Source organism: Talpa occidentalis, unplaced genomic scaffold, assembly GCF_014898055.3.
Source record: "Talpa occidentalis isolate TD23 unplaced genomic scaffold, MPIMG_talOcc4v2.1 talOcc4.16, whole genome shotgun sequence".
Taxonomy (NCBI): domain Eukaryota; kingdom Metazoa; phylum Chordata; class Mammalia; order Eulipotyphla; family Talpidae; genus Talpa; species Talpa occidentalis.
Window position 1 is genome coordinate 4,154,046 of NW_023601653.1, and position 24,531 is coordinate 4,178,576.

At 47.9% G+C, this 24,531-nt stretch overlaps 1 protein-coding gene across 6 annotated transcripts in view; it reads right to left on the reverse strand.

Moving 5' to 3' along the window:
• Positions 1-307: 307 nt before the first annotated feature.
• TNRC6B (trinucleotide repeat containing adaptor 6B) overlaps positions 308-24,531 on the reverse strand; it is a 212,866-nt gene continuing 188,642 nt past the window's right edge. For all 6 annotated transcript variants that reach the window (XM_054696023.1, XM_037513513.2, XM_037513516.2 and 3 more), the window contains 8 exons: positions 22,789-22,926; positions 20,460-20,636; positions 18,908-19,054; positions 18,573-18,668; positions 16,140-16,364; positions 15,690-15,760; positions 13,061-13,200; positions 308-12,187 (listed from right to left, as the gene is read on the reverse strand). In XM_054696023.1, coding sequence (XP_054551998.1) covers positions 11,800-12,187; positions 13,061-13,200; positions 15,690-15,760; positions 16,140-16,364; positions 18,573-18,668; positions 18,908-19,054; positions 20,460-20,636; positions 22,789-22,926 — 1,382 coding nt within the window. In that variant the 3' untranslated portion in view covers positions 308-11,799. The remainder of the gene's footprint in view (positions 12,188-13,060; positions 13,201-15,689; positions 15,761-16,139; positions 16,365-18,572; positions 18,669-18,907; positions 19,055-20,459; positions 20,637-22,788; positions 22,927-24,531) is intronic.

The following is a 24,531-nucleotide window of genomic DNA, read 5'->3' on the forward strand; positions in this document are numbered from 1 at the left end:
TCACTCCAAATGCACATAAAGGCTAACAGGACCACGGCCACAGGGTGGAGGGGGGCAGGGGTGTCAGTTTTCTGTAGAGAATTCAAGCTTGGCAGGTGGTAGCAGCAAGCAGCATAAGCCAACTGGGCACCTGGCAGCCCCAACAGCAACATACCAGACAAGAGAGACAGAGCCTAGGCCCTACTCAGGTGCTGGATTTCAAATAGCTTGTGTGTGTGGAACAGGGAGAGAAAGGTAGAAAAAAATATAAATAGTCAACAAATGAGCAAATTAAACTGGCAGAATGAAACAGGAAACCACAATAAATGCTTAGCAGCCAAACACATTTATTAGTCTTTTTTCTTTTTCCAGGAACCCAAAAATATTTTGTAGTTATAATGTAAGCAACTGAGTTGCACATAATACAATCATATCTTTCCAAAATAAAATAAAATAAAAAACTAAACAAAAACAAAAATAAGCTGTTTAAAAGCCCAAAAAAAAAAACCCTTCAGGAAACTTACAAATGCACTACATCATCTCTCAGTTTTAATGAAATGACGACGACTTGATTCCTTATTACTCAACCTGTCACAATCCAATAAAACACCACCCTTTAGTTTTTTTTTGTTTGTTTTGATTTTTTGTTTTTTTTTTTGTTTGTTTTTTTGTTTTTTTGAAATCCAGCATGAGAAATACAGTACCTGCTATGGCAAAAAATACACATAAAATGCAACTTTTCAGCTTATTTGTACATTAGTAGAGTTTAACATTTTATTGTTTATTTTTTTAAGTGAACCAGTGATTTTAAGTACCACTATACTAAAAAAGTAAAATAAAATATAGAAAAGGGGGGCCCAGCCTGCCATGCAAGTGCACCTCTAAAGTGCCTAGTTTCTGTGTCCATGTAAAACCAGTAATATGAGGAGCAATTTCAACAAATGGGAGTTTGATTAAACCTCTATTGTTTAAGGAAAAAAAAAGACAATGCCACAGCCTCCCTTTTCTCCCCTCAGACTTCCTGAAATCCCATCATCCACTTTTCTGTTGCCCACCAGAAGAGAGAAAGGAAAGCCACCAAAATAATATTGTAAAAGCTATTTCAAGTATAAGAAAAACAAAACACTTCTAGGTAACTCGCAGAGAACATCAGTACGTGCAGCTACGAAGTCATCTTTACAGGCCTGGGTTCTGCGGACAGTGTTTTAGGTGAGAGGATTTTTTGCTGTACCTTCCTGTTACCTGTCTGTGTGCAAAGTTGGAAAAGCTGCCTTTAAAAAACCCATCCTCATTCTGATGCCCGTCTCTGCACCTTCTGTCTACAGGGGGTGAGGACAGAAGTGAGGGGAGAAGCGGATGAAGGGAGCCCCAGCCACAAGTCTCTCCCTCTGCCCCGCCGCCCTCTCTCCACCATCGGTGACCTCACTCTCACTGAAGAGATTCCCGCTGTTCAGTTTCCTGATTTGGTAGGATGTATTTTACTATGTAAACATAGCCCCCTAGGATTATGGAACCCAAAGCAGCATTTATATCTCCATCCAAATGGAGAAAGAGAAAATAGTCCAGAAACCTCTCCTCAGGTTGCTTCTGTTGTCGGTTTTTGGTTTCTCAAAACAGGGAGGGGCTGAGGTGGGGTGGGCCCAGAATGTGAAGTGGTGAGCAAATAATGGAGTTGGGGGGCACAGTTGAGCTGGCGTCTGCTTTCTTTCCCGCTCCCAGAAGGGTTTTTTGTTTTTGTAAAACCTGTTAAAAATGTTTCCGCACCGTAAGTCAGACTGAGGTTAAGGCCGAGGGTGCAGACTCTTGTGCACGTGTCTCTGAGCACATTCACGGTGCGTGCACCATGTTTGATGTCTTCTGTGAGATCACTGGACACACTTTGGTCACTGGTGTGTGCAGAGGGCGGTGGCAGGGTGGAGTGTCCCAGGAAAGAAGTGCAGAGATCAGCAAAGCCCTTGGGGGCGTCGCAAGTAGATGGCAGGGCGGGAAGCACTCACAAGGGGTCAGAGGAAGGAGACAAGGGGTCTCCGAACATACAACAGAAATGAAACCCCAACGTGGACAGCACCCCAATCAGAAGCTGGGTGGTGAGTATGCGTGCATTTACAATCAAGCTTCTTCCCTGCAGGGAAGTCGTCACTACACAGGATCAGCGAGCTCAAGCTAAGAAGGGGCTGTTTGACACACACAAGGCTTATCTGTAAGATGGGAAAGGCGTGTTGGTGATGTTGGGTTCTATTCAAAAAGAACCATTTGGGCCCTGTGGTGGGGGTGGCCAAATGTCAGAGAGCAGTAGCAGACAGGTCCCTAAAGCGGCATCTGCCAAAGGCGTCTCCCTCTACCTGATGTCCAAGTTGGGCCCTTGGCAGGGGTGCATCTGAGGGTGCGCGGCCCTCATGGGTCAGGTACGTGCCTTTTCAGGTACGGTTTCCTCTGAGTAAGAAACCAGTCCATTTCCAGAGTATTGCAAGGTGACAAAGCCAGGAATTCTACAGTGCACAGCGAGTGTCAGGGCCGACCCCCTTTGTGACTGTAGCATGCCACTCAGATACTCAAGGTGTGTGTGAGACCGAGTGTATGTTTGAAAAAGAAAGGCTGAGAGCTCAGGGTCTCGATCTTCCGAAGAGAGAAACTGAGCCAGTCCCCGCCCGGAGCTAGCATGTGGGACAGATGGCACCTAGTGGCCTCCGTCTTACTGTGGGTGTGTGGAAGACACATCACCCCACAAATTCAGTCGACTCCCCTGACCTGCTCTGCTATCTTGTCTTAAGTGTGAGAGCTGATGGCTTCCAAAAAAAAAAAAAAAAAAAAAAAAAAAAGGAAAGATCATATTTTAGGGTTATTTTCACAGCAAAGAAACAAGTGTAGAAGTCATCCTGCTATTTACACATTCATATTTGATAAAGGACAACCCACTGATGTCAGGAAGGAGAGGGGAGTTCAGGGTCTCCATCGCAGGGGACATGTACCTCGAGGTATTTTTTGTGCTGGACAGTTGAAACGTCAGGATTTTTTTTTATTTTTTTATTTTTTTTTTTTGTCTAAAGGCAATCTACCAGCTAGGAACCTGATAAGACGGTGCCTGTGCAGCCGCGCATGGGCACGAGGAGACCGGTCAAGTCTGTGACGGTTACAGTACTGTGAACGTCGACAAAGACTGCGGCGTGGGAACACTGAGCTCGGGCAGGAGGGTCTCGCTCAGCTGCCGCGTGTGCAGAGAACGCCGAGACTGGAGCAACGGGGCACCGCGGCTCACCGAGGCAAGAGGGATGCTGCGGACAAAGGGGCTGCAGGTTTTCCCATGTCTAAGGCCTGATTGCTTGCTTAGCTCTACACAGCTGAGTAAATTCGTAAATGCAAAGGATGCAGAGAGATTACACTGGGCTGGGGGGAGAGACAGGAGAGAAGAGAACCCTTTCCTTTGCCTTCCAAGCAAACAGTCCTCCTTCCCAGTAAGCAAGACAATTTCCTTATAAAGTTCACTGAAACATGATTAAAGAGAAAACTTGAGGAGGACAGAGGAAGAGGAGGCGTTTTTGAAAATGATGCAAAGATGACTTTAAGGTCAGCACTGGTGAGGCCTGGTTTCCTGAGCTTGAGAGGGTTCTGGAATCAGGAAGGGATGAGTACTTTTGTCCAGAGAACAATGAAGCCTTCGGGCCACACTGCTGCACTGGTTAACACTGCGTGGCTAGGACAGAATCCTGTACCATGTTGGTGGACAGTGAATGAGCGCCCCCGGGACTGGCTGGGCCATCAGGCCTACGTGACCTTGGGAGGACTCTGGGGTCTCCCTCCACCTCACTGTGCCCCCCCTTGCCGCTTTGTGCTCTCGCTCCCCTCCCCTGCCCGGACACGGGGTATCATGGACACAGAAACCTAGAACAAAGATGCAAAGCTGCTCCTTCCCCTTTCCGCCCTCCCCCCCTGCAGAATGCATAGTTACAATTCACGTGACAAAATAAAGAAGCAATGATGACCACATATGGGACCTTTGTTTTTTTTTTTTTTTGAAAAAAAGAAAATACCCAACAACCTCTTCTTAAATTCAGTATCAAAATTCACATTTGCATAATAATACATTTCAAGGCCATTAGAGAGGAATGAGAGAGAAGCACAGAAAGCTGCAGTCTCTCCTCCCTTTGTCTTCCTGAATGAAGCTGAAGGAATCTTTTGCGGGAGGGATAGTTTTCCTCTTTGGGGAGTTCTGAGGAATTCTGGAAACGGCCCTTAGCATTCACTTGGTATTTCTTTAGAAGATAGGGAGTGGGGAGAAGAGGTGGAATCATTTAAAACAAACAAAGACATATGAGGAGATACTGCAGGCTTCTATGCCTTAACTATAATTGTTCTGAAGAAATAAAATATGATTTCAGATTTTGCTCTTTCTTTCTCCGACACGTTCACTGTATTCTTTCAAAAGCTTTCCCCGGCAGGTCTGACCCGGGCTGCGGGGTGGCCCCGGACGCGGGGACTCCCGCGGGGCCAGACACGCCTTGCAGAGCAGGGAAGTGCCTTCTCCACATGCATGAGGCGGCACTGACATCACCATATTTCAATTCTCCAGTGCTTACAGAAAAACAAAAACCAGCCACAGCCACACGCACGTACACACATGTACACGAAGAAGACTAGGTGATGCAGAGACACGTTCCACTTGCACCCTTGGAGGCACCTGGGTTGCGCCACCTGTGCACCTGCCATCCCCTCCCCCGAGCCTAGAATCTCCTCCACACCACCCGATACTGTGCAATATTGATGCGAATGAAAACTCTACAGCTGTCCCTGGGGACCGCGGGCCCGACACTGCCTTCCCTAAAGATGAAGCGACCGTCCTGCTTCATCCCACTGGAGAGCTGCTTCCCAAAACAGACGGTCTCTGTACTCACAAAGGCACATTCAGAAATACTACACTTAAGTATCTAACTCCTTGGACAAATCTGAAAGGGGGCGGCGGTGGAGGGGTGGTGTTTTAAACACATGTATTTAAGCTTAACCCAAAGCTGCTGGCAAGGAGAGTCCTGCAATGCAGCACTTGGTGAGAAATCCTACTACCTTTGAAAGGTACCACTCGTAAAGGTTCCAAAGGTTTCTGTCTGGTCTTGTACCCACCCCCTTTCATTTTTGGCGAACTCAAGTAGGCGCCACTGGCTGTGAGCAGGCTACACTGGTGGCCTCTCCAAGCTGGGCTGTCCAGCTGGCTGACTGATGCCCCCTGCCCGCCCCAGGCTTAAAGAACTGCAAGCCCACGCCCCGAGGGCAGGCAGGAGTGCCAGGCTCCAGAGGAGGCCAGGAAAGCCGGGCAGAGGGAAGGAAAGAAGCTCATTTCACAACTGCTACAGCAATACTGGAAGCTACTCTGCCGCTTCTCTGCCACCGCTCGGCGTTAGCAATAAAGAGGAATTTTACTTTTTCAAAAAACAGTCTCAACTTATTCACATGGGCTAGAAATGGGCTGATGACCAGGGGAATGTCATTTCCAAAGCAATGGAGTTTGCAAATGGAATCTGAGGCACAGCATGCTTGGGGAGACACTCGTTCTTTCTGATTTACAACAGAACCCTCGTGCCCTTCTCCTGACCTTTCCCGCCGTGCGCAGGTTCTTGTTAAAGTACAGATTCCGGATCCATCCAAGAGAAAGGGAACTATTCCAATTCTCAGGCGAACACTGGCAGTTTCTGTAACTTTTGCTACTTCTTGGGGTGGTGGTGAGGTCACTACGAGCGAGCGGCAGCTGAAAACGGCTCAAATACTAGAATACTTGGAAATCACCGATGCAGGCACGTGGTGGGCAGGACGCCCGGCAGGCAGGGGCAGGGATGCTTCCTAACTAGTGTCCTCTGCCCTGCCCTGTCCATGCCCTGGCCTCTCACTCTGGCGGCGCAGGCAGCGGGGAGGTATGGTGGGCAGGGTAGAAGGCCAGCGTTCATTTTGATGAAGTCGTTCCTTTGTTCACGGATTCCTGAAGGCAAGGAGCACGCCACCGCCACTGACCAGTGGGGCCTGACACACACAAGCCTTTGGCACTGGTGCCCTATTACAGGGCGTGCAGACTCCGGAAATGAGGGTGAGCGGCTATGTGTTTAGTAGGCTGATGACATCCTGGACGAGATTATGTCTGCCTGCCTGTTTCTAGACCGGACGGACATCTCATACCTGCAGGTAAGGGGGGTGGGGCGTGGCGCACAGCAGAGGTGAGGGCGAGGGACAGTTTTCTGATCCACTGCTAAGGCCTAGAGATGGACAACTCATCGCAGACAGCCAGGCCAGACCTTCCATCCCCGCCACAGGAGGGGTCTTGGAGGTACACACGCAGGAGGGAAAACGATGCAAAAACAAGACTGCTTTTTTGCAGTAACACTAAGAAGTATAGCTTAATGCATACACATGAAGGTGACAACACGTGGCAAAAACACTGGAGAAGGAAAAGCTGGATTTTGTTTAACCAGCTAAAAAACGTACTTATACTCCTAGTTAAAGACCTTATAGATATTTTAAAACAAAAGACAAAACCCCAAACCCCACACGATAACCTACGAAGTGTTAACTGTTGGATTTAAACTGTGGGTGGGGGAGAAGGGACCTTCTCTACATAAAGATGCAATTGTGCCCTAATCACAGAGATGTTTGATCACAGCCACGTCTGCTGAGAACACCTGCTGACGCTGCAGAGGAAAGAGGCTGAGGGGTCTTGCTCAGCACACAGCCACCTTCATTCTCAGTCAAGATGGCAGATATAGAAAAATTAAAAAGTACACAGCATTGGAGGTCGATATGCATCTGGCTGTTAACCCTACAAAAATGGCCCTTTCCCCCCCCGAAAAATGGTGAAAGTGAACATTTGCAACAAGTTAATGGCCCATGAAATTTTAGTTTCTGCTAGGTACAAGAACTTGGAAGAACAATTGCTGATTTTTTTGCTACATTCATGTCAGAAGAGGTGGAAAAGTTCTTAGAACAGGAGCCACAGTCATAGAAAATCAAACTGCTATCAATCAAAGGAAATGAATGGCAATCACGGGTAAAGTGGATGCACTGGGGACACGGGTCAGAGAATTTGGTGTGGAGCCTTAACTCGCAGTACTGCTAAGTTAGCTGCTGTGAACGCTGTAAACGCAAACCATCAAGGACTGGGGCTGGCTGGGCGGGGATGCCACAGGCCATCCACTGCTTCACAGTGTCTCGGAGAGCTGAACTGTTTTCTTTTTTAACATCCAAAAGTGGGTCATGGCACTGGATCTCACTTGCCAGGAGAGGTCCCCAGTCTGATGGAAGACAGCCCTTCCCTACTGTGCGTCTGTCTCTTCTTTTGGCTACCCTTGTGGTCGACAGGAACCACGTTTGTGACACCTGAGAGATGGACTCCGCTAGCCACCAGTCATCAAGTGTCAAATAAAGGAAACTAGTAAAAACATGGAAAGCTCAAATTCACGAGATGAAAGTATCTCTAAATCTGTCACGCAAGGTGACCAGCAAGCCTCTGTACACACGCCAACATTTTCTAAGTGCACTGAAGCCACCTAACCTCTCAGCAGACACAGCTTTCGCCAAAGAACACCACAGGGAGAAAACGCTTTTCCATTACATCCTCACGGTATCCTGTTCTTATTAGGTCACTGCCAACCAATAAAGCAAAGCTTCCAGCAAGATGACAAAAAAAAGAGGGGGGCTAGGGAGAGGGAATGGGAGGAGACGAAAGAGGACAAGAGCAGAAAGACAGGAACCCCTTTCTTCTGGCCCCACATGAGACTTTCCAAATTGCTACGTCATCACAAGCACACACCTGGAAACGTTGGTGCCTGGGAAAGGAGCTGACACCACGGGGAAGGGTCTTGGTTTCCTTATTATCCACTTCCGTGATTTTTTTTGTCTGTCTTAAACGTAGCCCACGGCCTTTGAGGCCTGTCCAGAGTCACTCAGATTTCCTAGCCGGGCAAGCGTCCCGATGTCCGTGGAGTGACTGGACCACACGCGCAGAGACGCGCGGGCCCCTGCTCAGGATGTCTGGGTGTATGTACGAAGGCACTAAAGCGGTTTTAGAGAAATGCAGGCAGCAACCCCACCCACTCCCTTAACCAGTCGAGCTGGAGTTTCTTTCCCACTGGGAAGCTTAGATGTTTAAAAGAAGCTGTGGTCATGCGTGGGAATTCTGACCCCCGGCCCCAGGAGGGAATACAAAAGGAGAATTCAATTCAACATCACCAAAAACTGAAATACTCCACATCTCCGACTGAGGGATGGGGATCATTAAGCAGCAGATCTTCAAAACAGCAATTAAAATGAGCACAACAGTAGCTGGGAGCTAAAAAAGTAAAATCATTTGTTCCTTATTAGATTCCTCTATTATTTCCTCCTCCTCCCATAACAAATGGAGGTAAGACAGACATTCTTCATTAACAGGACAGTCCATAGATAATTTTCTTCTAGTAATGCCTATATTTAAAATTTGTTCCAAAAATTATTAACCTATATTTCCTGACTCTTTACATAGATTCTCAGCAATCCAACCGTACTATTTTACAAATTAGAGTTTTTATTTTTATTTTTTTTAAGATGTTTCTTCCTTCCTTTTTTTGTTGCTGGGGCTGGGGGTGGAGGGACAGGGAGAGGGGTCCTTTAAAAGAAAATGATTAGGGGAGATTTCAGTTCGGTCTTAAATGGAATGGGACAAAGTGATGGCGTTCCCATTAGTGTACACCTAACACTTTCCCACTGGATCATAAACAGCTGCAAATGAATCCATGACAGCGCTCTCATAAAGCTTAATCCTTCTCCCACATTTTTTAAGATAATGAATTGACCTGTTGCTGCTAAATTGATCATTTTTTTAAAAATATTTCTATGTGTTTTAAAATGTGTGATTCCCCAGTATGACAATCACGATTGGAGACTTTTCTCTTTACATTTTTAAGAAAAAATTGTTTAAACTTTTTGAAGTTTCAGGAACTTGTAAAAGTTTATTAACAGGAAAGAAACAGCCGTCTATCTAGGATAAGATACGGTTAAATAAACCATCATCAAAAAAACTGGCTTCCTACCCTAGAATTCCTGAGAATGCTTGCAAATTTTAAAGCAGGAAAATAAATGTTAAAAACAAAAACAAAAAACACTGTTAAATGCTCCCAGAGTTAGTCTTCATCTAAAATATATATTTATATGTATATATATCTATATATATATACGCACTTTTTGGTCTTTTTTTAAGTTTTTAATTTTTTTCCCTTTAAGCTTATGATGGAAGAACATTTTTAGCTTCTCATGTTTATTTTTACATATTTCAAATCCCTCATTATGTCTTGTAAACAAGAGGGGCTCTAGCACCCGGCTTTCACCGTAGGATCATAAGGAACTCAACTAACCCAGAATGCAGGTCGAGAAACCAACGGGTGGGCGGGAGGGCAGGAGGACACGGTGGGAGTCGAGCCAGCGGGGGACAGGTCACCGCTGGCTGGTGGGAGACTCGGGACATGCTCCTGGCCGGGAACACTAAGGTGTTTGCCTCCTGCAGACGTCTGAGCGCGGCTGCTCGTCCCCTGGAGGCAGCCGCGCGCACAGAGCAGTCAGCGGGGCTGGAAGGACACACTCCATCCGTGAGCAGAGGGGCACCATGGCGACGGAAACCAAGGGCCGGGGGAGGGCACAGTTAGTTTTCTACAAGGCATCCAAACCCGTGCCGGAAACTCCAGTGTGACCACCTGCCCACAGAGGGCCCTAGAGACTCGCGCGAGGACACCTTCCCTTGAGTTATGCACGTCACTCTCTTCTGAGGCTAGGCTGATCGTCAACAGGTAAGCCGAGGTCTACAGAATTCCCGTTCTGTCTCACAAAACCACTTGAATGCAGAAAATTAGTCTTTTTGCCTTTTCCTTTACACACCCACCCACCCACTTACACACAGACACAAGCTAAGAGTCAAATACGTCAGGCATTGTTGTAGCCGTCACTGAAGATGCTAAAGAAAGATAAACTCCTTGTCCTCTTTAGCAGCAAGGGTCGGAGGACAGAAGGTCTGCTCCCCCCGAGGGCTGGAATGGGCAGGTATTTGCTGGTACAGAATGTCGGCACTTCATGTGAAACAGCGGAACGCAGACTGGGGTGCCCACACAAGTGCTAGCATGCTACCGACGCAGGCGCCCCCCCCCCCCCCGCCAGCCATCTGCTCTGTGTCCAGGGGCACCCCTCAGGTCTGCTCTAACTCTTCACAAAAAGCAGTTTGATACATTTTGATTCCAACATATGTACATACATGTTGGTGATAACTGTGGATTACAAGTTGCCCCCTATTCGGCCCAGAGTACTACTACATGGATGCTTTAAAAAAAAAAAAAAAAAAGTCTTTAAATACCGAAGTAAAAAAAGCAACGTTACAAGGAAAAAAATAAAACATAAGAGGTCAAAACCAAAAAAAGGTGCAATACTTAAGTCTTTGCTAAGTTATACCTGCCTAAGCAAAACCACATACACAGGAAATACACAACACGGAGGGACGAAAGGAAACGCTTGAAGTACACACTGGTTTAAGAACATTCGTTAAGTAAACGTTTCTGTCAGTGGTGGCCTGGTGCTGGACACCGCGGCCTGGCACAGGTAACGCTCGGCAAGCAGGGAGCGGGTGCAGCGTGCGGTCAGGAGGCTGCTCGCCACGGACTTTCTTCCGTTTTCGTAAAATGAACGCGAGAACCCATAGAAAGATTTCATTCAGCATTACCTGACTTCTCTGAAGAACTGCTCACACCTGATGACACAAGAAAGGGGGAACACAGCGTTTCTGCTTTTGAGACATCACAGAATTAAGAACGATCTGATCGTCGGTTCCCATTCAAACGAATGAAAAGGCCCGCGTGAAACTGAACAGAAATCCAGGTGGGCCTGGCGGCCTGACTTTAAAAAACAGAAATAAATAAACACACAGTTGCTCCAGGAGGCGCCTCCCGCTCTCGCAGTTTCTGGCCCAGGCAGCGGCGCACGTACCGCAGAGCTCCTCGTCCCGTGCCGTCCAGGGCGGCTCCCTCGTGGTCTGTTCTCGGCGTGACAACGAAATGAGGAGAAAGCGGGTGGCCGGCCAGCCAGCCTGCGGACGGTCAGCAGCGCAGCCTTCTGAGAAACCAGGCGGGAGGCCGCCGGCGCACACACGGAGACAGGAGGACGCTCGCGATGCACAGGGACGCACGTGCACACACACGAGAACGAGCATGCCTGGGCAGTTACATGTGCCAGAACACACTGGTATTTATCAACCAGCCAATCACAAATTTTTCCATATTTTTTTTTTTAGGTTTTTTGTGTTTTTGTTTTTAAAGTGAGGCTCCGTCAAGTCTTCCCTCCCCCCACCCCAACAATTCTTTTGAATTCCCCTCCCTCCCAAACATGGTAGACCTAAGGACGGAAACACACCCAGTGCAAACAAAGTTAAAAAGCTATTTTTTTTTCAGTATATATGTTTCTTAGCAACAACTTCCATATAACATGAAAAAAGTGAAAAACTAGAAACTAATTTTTTTAATTTTTTTGTGTTTAAATTTAAATGGTATGTGTACTTGCTTCACATTGTCTCTCTAGGTTGGCGTTCATGATTCAAGTATTTCAAGAGTGATATGTTCTCTTTTTGGATTCATATTCCAAACGAAAAAACTGAAGTTATAAGGGAGGCAACTATGTGCTCAGACAGTCTGTCAATGACCCACCTTTTTTTCTCTCTCCGTTTTCTTTTTTCCTTTTAAAAATGTATTTATTGCAAGTTGAAAAAAAAAACGAAAAGGTCAAGTTAGTGCTGCTGCTGTTCCAAAAAAGGTCACGAGGTCAGAGTTGAAAGTTCTAAGTTCAGATTGAATCCGACCCTCCTCCCAGAAGGTCACCAGGTAGTAAAGGAGCAGGGCTGCCCATCCTATGGGGATCTTCCACGGCTGGGACTCCCCACAAGCTAGAAGAATAGTTTGGGGGCCCCCACAACGAAGCGCCAGCAAGATCGGCCCCGCTGCTGCCACCAGCGCTGCTGCTCCACTGCCCGAGCCCCGTGGACCCTCCGAACAGATTCAGAGCAGGTCCGACAGGGTCTGACTGGGTCTGGCCGGTCTCCAGCGACTGCCATCCTGCCGCGGGTGCGCTCGGGGTGGCTGCGGGCGTAGGGGGCTGCGCCTGCGCCAGGAAGCGGCTGACCTCATCGTCGGTGGCAAACTCAGCCAGGATGGTAGTGTTTCCCAACACACACCTGGAGGGGGAGGGAACGAGCTGGGTTTGAGGAGACTCCTCAAGCCCACCCAGGGGCTGCGCACCCAAGTGTGGCCCTCTCACTAGCGGCTTCCAGGCTCCTCCCCACCCCTGCCCGGGGAGCCTTTCTAGAATGCAGTCACGGGCCCCAGCTCAGGCCCACTGGATAGGGACCTGCGCTTTCACCAGAGCGCCAGGTGACGAGAGGCACTGATCTGAAGCATTAAGGATCACTGCAGGAGACGCCTGCAGACCACTGAGAGCACTAAAGGGCGGCAAGTACAATGTGCTCACCAAGTAAAAGGTCTCCCCTCCTCCTTTCCCCACAAGGTGAAAGACTGCAGCCCCAGCGTCAAGGTGATTTAGCTTCAGACGTGGAAGGGGCACCCCCCAACACACACACAGCCTTGCCCTCTCCTGCCCGCTCCGTGTGCAGCTTTCTTTTCTGGCACTGGCAGCTGTGGGGAGGCAGCTGTTTTGTCCTCCAGTCCCAGTGGTGGGAGCAGAGCGGTCCACGTCCTGACCCAGGTCAGCTACTTCAGGCGGGAACCCCGCTACCCACCCAGCCTTTTCTCATCACCCACAGAAGCCAAAGCAAGCAGTTCTATTCTAGCATGAAAATGGCTGCACTTCCAGAGGTTCACATTTCATAAATACTGGCTGTGTTTCATGGTACTTAACTCACTAGTTCGCCAGTTCCTTACTTTTGGAATTCTGACTGCTGACTTAGGACATACGCAGGACAAGGAGGAAGAACAGCTCAGGTACCTCCGCACCAAGCTGTGTTCTCGTGCACCTGTGTTGACTGAAGCAGCTGCCAGAACACCCCAGGGCTCCTTGAGCGCACGGCCCAGCGGCCGGAGCGGGTACTCACATGTGCAGTGCAGTCTGGGCCTTCGCCGCCTCCTGTTTGGTGCTGTATCGGATCAGGGCGGTGCCCTGGGTTAGGTTCAGGTGGAATGTCAGCAGTGGGCCGTGCTGCATGCAGATGGTTCTCAAGGTTGACCCATCAATCTGAGGAGCAATAACACTTGTGAGATAAACACTGGAGGAAGCCTGAGAAAGGGAAGAGATCCTCCTCGTGTCTGAGGATGAGGAAGACTTCTGGTTTACAAGTCAGGCTGCCAGAACTGAGTCGTACAGAGATGAATTGAATACAGAAGTCTAAGAGGCGACTTTTAAGATCTTCAAAGCACTGGGCTGAGATCTAGTGTGCCTGTTTTACAAATAAAAAGGCTTGCACGAACACTGCAAAATGAGGCCTAGGATTCAACTTGTCATTTGTTTTCCTTAAGACATAAATGAGGGAACGCGGGTGGACTTGCAGAGCCTTCACATGCAGAGGTAAGGTGGTACTCAAGGAAGAATTAAGAAAACACCCCAAGTTCTCAGCAAAATTACTGATACACTTTCCCAGCTCCACAGTTAAATCTCACAAAGAACTAAAGAGAAAGACACAAACAAGAGAAACCCCGCTCTATCTGATGATTCAGAATGTGGATGGCTGACTCAGCTCACAGGCTGCTTCCACATCTCTTGCTCCTACTCTGGCCAATTTGAGGTGAGACTCGACTTCTGCCTACTTTTCTGCTCCGAGTCCTTTGCCACCAGCCACCTTGACTAAAGCTGGAATTGCTCACCTCTGTTAGCCTCTCACCACTAAGCTGGTTGGGGATTAGTGATCATTTCTTGCAAGCACGATGCAGATGAACAAATCTATTCACCCTGATGAACTTATTTATTTGTATCAGGACCTCAGCTAGATTTATTCAAGTGGCTCGGTCCGACATTTCAGTTCATTTCTCTGGAAGGCAAACAGATTTCTACTGTAATAGACTTAAAACGCCGTCCCACTGGCGGCAGCAGTGGAAACATTCTGTGGTTTCACCATGGAAACCCTGCAGGATGGAAACGATTGGAGAGACAGCTCTGAGCTTTGTTTTACGAGTGACAACCGACTATATGAGCACGTCAGTGGAGGCCACATGACTTGTCAAGATACATGTGCTGTAAGCAAATTTTAGAGGAGGCAAAGTAAATGCACCCAGGGACCAAAGATTTATCCTTATCACCTTCTTTAGGCTATAATGAGAGTAGTCTGCTGTTAGGTAGTTCTGATTTTTAAATTCATGATTTTTTTCTAATACACAGGCAACCCCCATATTCCTTTTACATACATAGACACATGTACCTGCTACTGTCACATAGTAAGGCAGAAGTGATCAGCTAGTTAGCTGGCCTGGACTCCTTCAACACAAGGTATCCCTAGTTGCTATCCTAACCAGGTCATTCTTACCACAAGGTCTGACAGCTCTTAGAAACAAGGAATATCAAATTTTGAGAGTAGTTATATAAAATATCCAAACTTCACTCAACTATTAGCTAAATAAATTACCTGGGGACTTTAGTTGAATTGATTAGATATAGAAACTGAGAGGGGATTCAGACTCTTCTTTGTGTTAACTGTGTTTAGGAAACTCTTACCTTAACATGTACCTTGAAATATGAGTCCTGGATTTGTGGATTACACCCACAAATGGGTTCACTGGGCAAACCAATTTGAGGAGAAGCTCTATCTCCCCACAGAGAATCATAATGCATGTTAGCATATTAAAGGGTCTAAGGATGGCCTCATAACGAAGAAACCTGCTTAATTTTATTTAATCAAGTATATATTCCAAACATATTAGGCCAGAGACCTATTAATATCCCTTGGGAACACTCTGGAAAAGGCTGGCTTAGTAAAACGTGCAGGAATCTATTCATGAATTAAAAGCTAGACAATTCATTCCATGTGTCAAAGGAAGGGAGGCATAATTGACTCCTTTTAACAAGGTGCTGTAAGGCATGCGCTGTCAGGCTCAGGTGAAGGTCACAGGCTGTTTTGATGGTTTCATTTAACTCATCTGAGTGTCCATGTGATGCCCCTGTGCGTAAGTCTGTCATCAAGCAGCCCAGGTGAAGGGGGCATGGGTGGTGATATAGCAAAGCCCACCACTGTCAAAACAACCCGGGACACGTTTGGTGAGAGCAAATTAGTGACACCATCTACACAGAAGAGGGTCAGAGAGGAAAAGCTGCGAGTGACCTTGCGGCCTGTGAGCCATAGAGTGGACATCCTCCTTCCGCTGGAGAGGCTCTTTCTGAAGCATAAATAAGGTTCACAGAGCCCCAAGTCACACTGGACAGCTCCCACAAGAAACAAGTGACTGCTTTGTGTCTGACTAAAACAACAAAACATCCCTTTCCATTTGTTCCAGATCTGACTGCAGGTCTACACAGCAATGTCTCTACCCAGCAGGATTCACCAGGTAATCCCGTTGCTCTCACCAGTCTCTGAACACCTGGGCTGACATCACCTTGAGAGCAGCACGAAGCTGAGTGGCTAGCACCCCTCAGAGGCAGGCTGGGCCTCTGAGGTGACCAGGCAAGAAGAGAGCTCTCCCACCTGTGACCTCCCTCATTCAGGACAGTGAAGTCCTCACTAGAGAAAGCACGATTACCTGTGGAGTGAGATTGTGAAGAACCAGCCAGTAACTAGGACGAACCGAACCACCATCGCTCCAGGTAGAGGCTGTAAGCAACCAGAAACACGGTTAGGGAGGCAACTGAAAGCTTAAGAAAGCCATACAAAGAGCATTCTTGCTCGGCCCTGTTTCTCTGCTGCTTTTACAAGCTGTTCTTTCTCCTTTCCAATTCCCCCAGGAGCAGCTCTCTCCTGGCCTCGACCCTCTGCACTCGGGCCTTATTTGAAGGCAACACTCCCAGTGCTCGCTCTGCCGTTTGTCCTTCTGACTCCATCCACCCAGGAGCTCCACCTGTGCTGCCTGCAGTCTCCCACTCTAGACTCCCTGTCTCCACGGGACACCCAGGACCCTGTCCCCTGAGGGCGTCATCATATCTCCAAAGCCCGAATTTCAACAGTGACGGGCCACTGGTTGGCCCCTCCTCACCTGAGGCAAGCCGCGAGTCCTGTGTCCCCCACCCTCTGACGGATCGGGGTGCTGTGCTGCTCCAGGGAGATGACGGTTTGGGGTTGGTCAGACCAGGAGGCGGGCGGGGCAGCGGTGTAGTGTTCCTTGAGGAAATATGGTTTTTCCACATCTTGTTGGAGAGATGAGTGGGGTTGTGTCCTATGGGATCTGGGGACCATGTCGATTTGTAATCAGGGAACTTTGCTGTAAGAAGAGAAAATGAAGAAAGTAAGGATGGAGGATACCTTTTGTCAACATACATACAGATTCCATGTGCACGCACACAGCTTATTTTCTAAAAACGGTCAGTACATATGAGAGTAACAGTACAAAATAATATTGTTCCTTGGACTTATTAAATATGAAATTTTCAATGACTATTACTCTGAATGGACAAGTGAACACATGAATTATAAAGTTAAGACGACAATGAATCCTCTGCTGTTTTCTTAGCGAATGACCTAAAAGGCAAGCCAAGCTGATGGACAAGTCCCCGATGTCGCCAGTCCTGCAGGCAGAGCAGTGTGGGAATGTGGGGGAACTACAGAATTCTACAGATACTCAGCTAAATGGAAAGTACACTAAAAAATTATATTTTTCTTGGTTCAGAACACTAAGTATCAACATTCAAACAGGTATTTCATCATCAGTCATCATCATCATAATAAAAAGAGTCTAATGTCGACTAAGGGCTTGCTATATTTAAGGCACCACATCAGCTGTGGGTAACAACCACTGCAATTCCCGAGAACTTCAAGTTCAGATGGAAGACAGCACAGACACACAACAGAAGCAGTAACCCCCGGCAACGCCACGAGTCTGTTCAGCGCACAGAGGAGACAGACAGGCGGTGGTGGGCAAAGGGCTTTGCAAAGACAGGGCTTAGAGGATTTATGTAAACGGATGGACTCACAGTGACAAGAAAATATAAACCAGGGTTCAGCTGACATTCTCTCTGTACCAAACACGTCATCCCTCCCCCCAATTTGGGCAGAACGGCAAACATTTCTCAGGGGCAGACTTGGGTAAAGGAGGCCACAAAGTAGCCTCCTGACTAATGCTGACAGTGCTCTCTGCCTCCAGGAGTTGCTGTAGGATGTGCAGCCTGTACTGTTGGAAGCAGGGTCTAAACTAGGTAGGCAGCAAATAGGACAGGGCAGAAGAAATGGGCATGAGAGCTCTGACTGCAGAATAAGCGTCCCAGGAGATGTCACGTCTGCCCCGGCCAGGAGTGGGAAAGACAGGTGAGGGCGAGAAATTAAGGAGATTCCGAACTGGGTGGCACATGGGAGCCTCCATAAGAAAAAGAATTTAGCGAAGAGGGAAAGATGATCTGGGGGGTTGGGAGAATGCACCCAGTCTGGGCTGGCTCTTGGATCATTTCTCAGGTCATGTCCAACGTAAAGAGAGAATACCCAACTCAGCCTGAGATACGGGCAATTACAGGAATGAAAATGTAACATGAAAAAGAGACTATGCAAAAGAGGGCAGCCTCGAAAAGCATGATGCAGTGCTGTGGCTGGAAATCTGAACTAGCAAGTGGCTCCTTTACACTCTCGCTCAGACCCAAGGCAAATTCTATTGTATCTTTGAATCTGTTTCTTCGTCTGCAAAATGGGGATAATACCAGGATCTCCCAGAGAGGCTGGTGAAGGCAGGAGAAGCACTTGTGCCAAGGTTCAGCTGCCCGGTCTGCAGGGCCCTTTGCTGCTGAGAGACAGAGGTGGGAGGACAACTGGTAGGGCCAGGAACCTGCAGGGTCGCAGCAGGCAGCTGGGGGTTTTATTTGCCTTTGGCTGGACAGAGAACAGAAGCCATAAAGACCTGACTGGCTCAACATCCAAGTTTTGTAAAACCAAGGTGCCAATTACTAGTGATTTGTCTGCTAATCCCTAAGGCACTGTGTTAAGCGACTTTAAAGACTTTATCATTTCCATTAATTTCTCCATCCCCTACTGTCTTCCCAAAAAGGTACAAGGAACACAACAGGTGTTGCTGGTAGGATTAATCACGGTTTCCTTTCTTCCCTTTGGCCATCTGCCCTTAAGTCTCTGTCTATACGTAGAATGATTTTTAGAGAAAAACGAGCTATATAACTCCCTGCCTTAGTGATAACTGTGGCTTTAACTGCTTCTTCCCATGGCCCTGGATTCTCTTAGAAGACCGGCGAAGAGAGAGCATTTGTCATTAGAATATAATCTCTGCCTTTGGACAGCTCTGAGTGATGCCACCACCCACCTGGCCTGGAGCCTGAGACTGGAGGCTACTCCAGGACACAGCCAACGTGAGGAGTCAGCCTCCAGCTGAGAGCTGAGGTGAGCAAGGCAGTGTCAGTGAAGTATTCCTTAAGAATCACACCAATGTGCCTTGTACAAGGGAAAGTGGGAAGGGAAGGAAGCAGGTCGTGCGTACCTGAAGTGCTATGAACGTTGGTAAAGGAGTTGTCAGAGGCACTGTAGGGCCAGGCACCAGGTGAAGGCAGCGAGGTGTTGAGGGAAGAATTAGACCCTTTGGGTGACAAATAAAGATGAGAATATTGTAGATAAATCTCAGTATAACCAGTGAAACCTGGAAACATTTATTTAATGAAAGGGAGAACAAAATATATCTAAAGATTAAGTAACTAAATGGCACATTCTTGTATTTTCTGGTTATGAGGCACTATCAAGTACAAATTGAACCCCATTGAACAAATATGAAAATGCCGAGCGTTATTCGCTGAACCTAGAGGTGCCCCACCAGCTCACCTGTGGTGTTATCCCGCAGAAGTTGGTGGTCAGTATCTACAATGGGAGATGTGGCGGTACCCCCCAGCACACTTCCTGGGGTGACGTAGGGGTCAGATTCAGGGTCGATGTTTTGGATACCTTTCCATGGCACTCCTGGTTGGAATTCTGAGACAAGAAGAGCAAACTTTAGAGGTGGGAGCTGTTCAAATAAATGACAGTCATCATTTTTTGATATAAGAAATAGATTCGTGAAGTTGAAATGTGTTTTATTTTGGATTTTCATCATAAAACAAACAACTCGGCTCGACCTCTGTCTGCCCGTGACTGTGAACTTGAGGCCTAAGGCTCTCCAGGCCCTGGCCTAGGCCCTGCTCCTGGAGAAACTCAGGCAGGGAAGTGTAGCCTGGTGTCCTGAGCACTGTCCAGGCATCCAGGACAAGAACTGGGAGAAAGTCTGGGTTGGCGATCATGATCTCTCTCACTTATCCCCGGAAAATGGTTCAGATGCCCGAAAGAAAACAAAACACAAACAGCAAATGGACATGACCATGTGGGATGTCCGTGACAAGCAGCGGCAGAATCTGGCTCAATTTAAATCCGACTTAAAGCTCCGTGTGACATTCAGACTTTATTTTCCTCATCATGATGAGGAAGAGCAGGAAGGATTTATGTGACCAACATGTACTTGCATGATCTGACCTGAATGAACCACGTATTTCCTGTCACAGATACATCTACATAGAAAAGGTCTAAGAGGATACACACCAAATCCTTTATTTTTGCTTCAATAAATATTTACTTTTTCACCTCTGAAAATCTCTTATGCGAAAATAAAAAGAGAGAAACACTCTAACTGCACACACTGCTGCCCACCTGCAACCTCACTGATGCTAAATACTTAGTAAATATATCAGTACATTAAGCGGACGAATCACAAGAACCAGGTTGCAAGGCACCCCGCACATGAATGATGGCCAAGTCCTGGCTCTGGCGTCACCTTCTTTATGTCACATCATGTTCCTGTGACTTCCTGGGCTTATCTGTGTCTTTGTAGATTCCCACATGGTAGCTGACCTTTCCTCCCGACTGACCTCCACAGAGCTGAGGCCCGACCTAGTGAAAATGCTCTATCCCCCTAGGCACAGCACATGCTTAGTATCTTTATCAAAAATAATGACTGAGGGCCTCCCCGGTGGCGCAGCGGTTGAGCGCCAGCTTGCGAAGCTGCCTGCGGCCTCTGCGGCGCCGGTTCGATCCCCGGCTGCTCCCCGGCCACCGGAGGAGGGTCCCACATGGCACGCAGACCTCTCCTGCCGCCCGCTGCTCCCCTCAGCAGTGTACTTCGGTCCTTCTGCCTGCTCTGCTCCCCACTCTGGCTCTGGTGAATTCTCTTACCCTCCAGTGCTTCTGACTGTACCCAGTGCTTGTATAAATAAATAAAAATAAATCTTAAAAAAAAAAAATAATGACTGAATGAAATATGAAAATGAGCACCTCGAATCTATCTAGACCCCAGAATTACAACTGAAAATCACATAATATCCCAGAAAAAGCATTTCCTGGACAGTACCTGGAGGCCAACTGGCATTGCTGGATTTACTTCCAATTTTATTTGTTGGTGGAGATTTGGCAGGTAACCAGCTATCACCAGCAGGACCCGTATGGCCACCCAGCGTGTCACCCGGGATGATGTCAAACTGGTTGTATGGTGACCCTCCTCGGGCCTTACCGGGGGCCACTATAGCGCCTGAGAAAAGAGGGAGGGAATGAATTCACATCCAGAACAGAAGTTGAACAGAACTTGATGAACAGAAGTTGATACTGTTATTCAGAGGAGCGGGAATAAGCACAGTATTTTGAATCATGTGGAGTAAAAGCGAGAAAAAGCACACTGGACTTGAGGGCTCACTTAAGATTCAGAAAGTAACTGCAGGATGTAGTTGGCAGGACGACCACACGCAGTTCACCCCACCCTCCCGAGCACAGTTACTCCCTCTTGCATGCAGCACTGCCCCCACTCTCGAACGTTCCTTCTGAAATGCCAGTCTTATGAAATGAACAGAACTTTCATCAGTTATGAATCCTACCACTATCCTCCAAGTTTCTCTACTAACCACTCGGGAGTGTGAGATGGAAACTTGCTAAACAATTCAGGGCACATCTGAGCTGACACCAAGGTTCTTCAGGGCTGGTCAGGCTCGACTTAGCTGGAAGAAGCTGTGTAAACAGAGGTCATCCATGGAGAGAAAAAAATAAAAGCATCTGCAATTGCTTTCAATTCCAGAGCAGTGAGATGGAATTCCTGTCCGGGGCCTGAGCCAGCATGAACCAGCATGGAGCCCGCAGTGCTGGCCGTGGCCTCACACTAACAGCGAGTCCTTTGTAGCTGCTTTCCCGGGAGCTCTGTGACACTTCTGTTGGCCCCCCTTCGTGCATTTAATTGCCACGGAGGCAGGAAGAAAATTAAAAAGTTGAAACTTCCTTAAAGTTAAAGAAAGAAAAAAAAAAGCGCTTTACTTTGAGTAACCTGTGAGATACGACTTACTATCCCTCCAATAATTATGTGCCGTGTCCTATCACTCGATGTGCTTTTAGGATGTTGTTCCTGAAGAGATAAAATAATTTCCAGTATTTGTGGCAATACTGACTAAAACACAGGAGCAGGCCCAAGCCTGCCATGCTCAGCTGGGAGGTGCTGGTTTTCTGACGTGCGTCTGCCATGGGGTCCTTGGGGGTGAAAGGCCCGTGATTGAGGGGCTGCAAGGGAATCAGGAAACACTGTCTTTACACTCAAAAAAGGCAAGAGGGGGCCTCCCCAGTGGTGCAGTGGTTGAGCACTGGGCTGCGAAGCTGCCTGCAGCCTCTGCAGCACCGGTTCGATTCCCGGCTGCCGGCAAGGGTCCCACATGGCACACAGACCTCTTTTGCCGTGCCCACTGCTCCCCTCAGCAGTGTACTTCGGTCCTTCTGCCTGTTCTGCTCCCCACTCTGGCTCTGGTGAATCCTCTCACCCTCCCGCGCTTCTGACTGTACCCAGTGCTTGTATAAATAAATAAATAAATCTTAAAAAAAAAGAAAAAAAGAAAAAGGCAAGAGGATGTTTTCCCCTTGAAATGTCCTCTCGCATGCCATTCTATATTGTCACACACCTCGTTCGTCTCTGGGGACAAGGGGACCCATTTTCAATAAGCCATTTTTGATCTGGTGGCATGAAATCAGATGACAATGCTTAGGGACAGCAGCAGAGAGCTCTCGGCGGCCACCGCACCAGCCTCCTGGACGGACACGCTAAAGAGGGCGAGTGAGTTACTGGCTAATGAAACAAATGCTGACACCCAGCTGAAGGAAGGAGTCAGAGACCTTAGATCTGTGCCGGGAAACGGAGGCCTCTCACAGTGAGTTGAAGACATGAAGGGCCGAGCCACAACCCGGCCTGCAATGCCTCACCGGCCATCTTGCAAGAATGACAAGAAAGCGTCGTGGAAAGTTCCAATCTCATGGATTGACTTATTATCTTTTGGAAAGGGCTCAAATAATCAATGTGCTATGTATTTGTGATTTCCTGTGCCTCAAAAAAAACCTCAAAACCTAGATTTTTGTCTCTTGGTCAGTTTATCAGGGTTTCAGTCTAATGGGTACACGAGTTCACTATTATTCCCCTCAATCCCACTGCAGGTGGAAAATCTCGCTCCCATATTGGAAACCAGCACTTGAAGTTTTCTATCATCTGAAATTCACACAACACAATCCCAATCATCCTCTCAGAGATGATCATAAGAGTGAGAAGAAAGAATCCAGAAAAAGCTCAAGACCAGTGCTTCAAAATAACTCCATGACAGACACTTCATGGAGGCCAGCCAAGGGCCTGGACAACCCCAGCTCGGGCTGTGTGCTCTTACCATTTTTGTGCATATTGGCTTCCTGTGTGGCTACAGAGGGCAGTCCCTCCATCATGGAGGTCCACTGTTTAAAGCGAGACTCGGTTCCAGCCTCCTTCCCACCAACCATGCCGTAGTCCATGCCGCCAGAGCTGAAGCCTGAAACAGAGCACCACAGTCAGTGTCTCCTCTGCAGTCTGGTCCCCGTAACCAAGAGTTCTGGCAGGACTCACACATGTCCTCTTTAGTCACTAAAAGACCAATCACACGAAGTTTCTTTACTCAGAAACAAGATACTTTGATTCAAAATACTCTTGCTTGCTAAAAATGTTGTGACTCTTTGTAAAAGCAGGAAATGGGTGTGACTGCCAATCAACTGAGACCATCTCAGAGCACCTGTGTGTTGACGCCTTCCCTCAGCTCCCGCGTGGGCCAGTTAGAAGGTCAGGCCGGGGAGTCTCCAACGTCTGTGCCTAGACCCCTGGGAGGACAGCGGCCTTCAGGCTGTGGTCAGGGCATCAGGAGAGGGAAGGCTTCGCAGAAGGGACATTTGATCCTGGGTTCAGGGTGGCTGCGCGATTAAGTCGGAATCAAGCACAAGGTTCTGAGTGGTGACAGGCATATTTTAGGGAACGAGGAGGAGATCCACGTGACGCCAGCACTCAGCTGGCTGTGGATGAAGCGAGAGGGAGAGTGCAGGAGACGGGGGAGGAATGAAGAGTCCTGTGCTGCAGGATATTTAGCCGTCAGGCTAGGAGCTTGGACATTTTCCCCCTCAAAGACAAAAGAAATTTTGAAGCAACCAAGACACAGAACTAGGTCTGTGCTTCAGAAGAAACAGGCCGTGCAAGGATGGGGTAGATGGAGGTCGAGGCAGAACCTGAGAACAATGTGAAGAAGATGCCTACAATGAAGCACCTCCCAAAGCTGGAACAGCCCAGGAGCAAGAGAGTCAGTACACTTTGCCACGAGCCCCCGGAAGTCTCAGGTGTGGGCTGGCAGCATTCTGGTGGGCGAAGCGTCCCGTTGCAGAGCCGCAAGGGAAGGCCTCCCACCCACCTCACAGTAAGCCTCATGGGTCCTCCATGCATTTGGGTCAGTGTGTATTTAATGCTTTTTTCAAACTGACTCTCGAAAATGTGAAATAAGGAATTAAAATGAACAAATCAAACAGGGAGGGAAGAACAAGTCACTGCAAATACAGCAACACGTGGGCACAGGTCAGGATTTCTCCCGGTGCTTCTCCTGGTTGTTGGGGAGTTTTAGAAACGCATGATCAATCAAGTTCAAATGATTTTGAAGGTCTTGTTGACCTAAGTTTAAAATGTTGCTGATAATGTAAAGAGCATGTTTCTATCACATGGCTGGCGAGTGACTTTACAAGCCCAAGTGATTGCTTGGGTGGGTGGGGAAGGCGGGGGTGGGGGATGGGAAGAGAAGAGCAGAAATCCTTGGAATGAGCTGGAAATGCAAATTAAATGGTTTTCAAAAAAGTTCAAGCTGTTTTCTTTTGTCCTATGTGGCTGAAATGAAATGAGGTTGGAGGACAGGGAAGTTGGAAAGAACTAGGTCTTTATCCAACATGAGCTGTATCGGCCATGCTGCTTGCTCATGGATGATTCCACCTCTACCCTTGACAAGAGGATCATCCCAGGCCTGCGGATCCACAGTGCCTGCCTGGGGTGATGCTGGCCCTAGGACTTCAGGTCTCCCCAACACTTGTGTTTCAGTTTGCAGAGAACAGTATTTTCTTTACCAAAATAA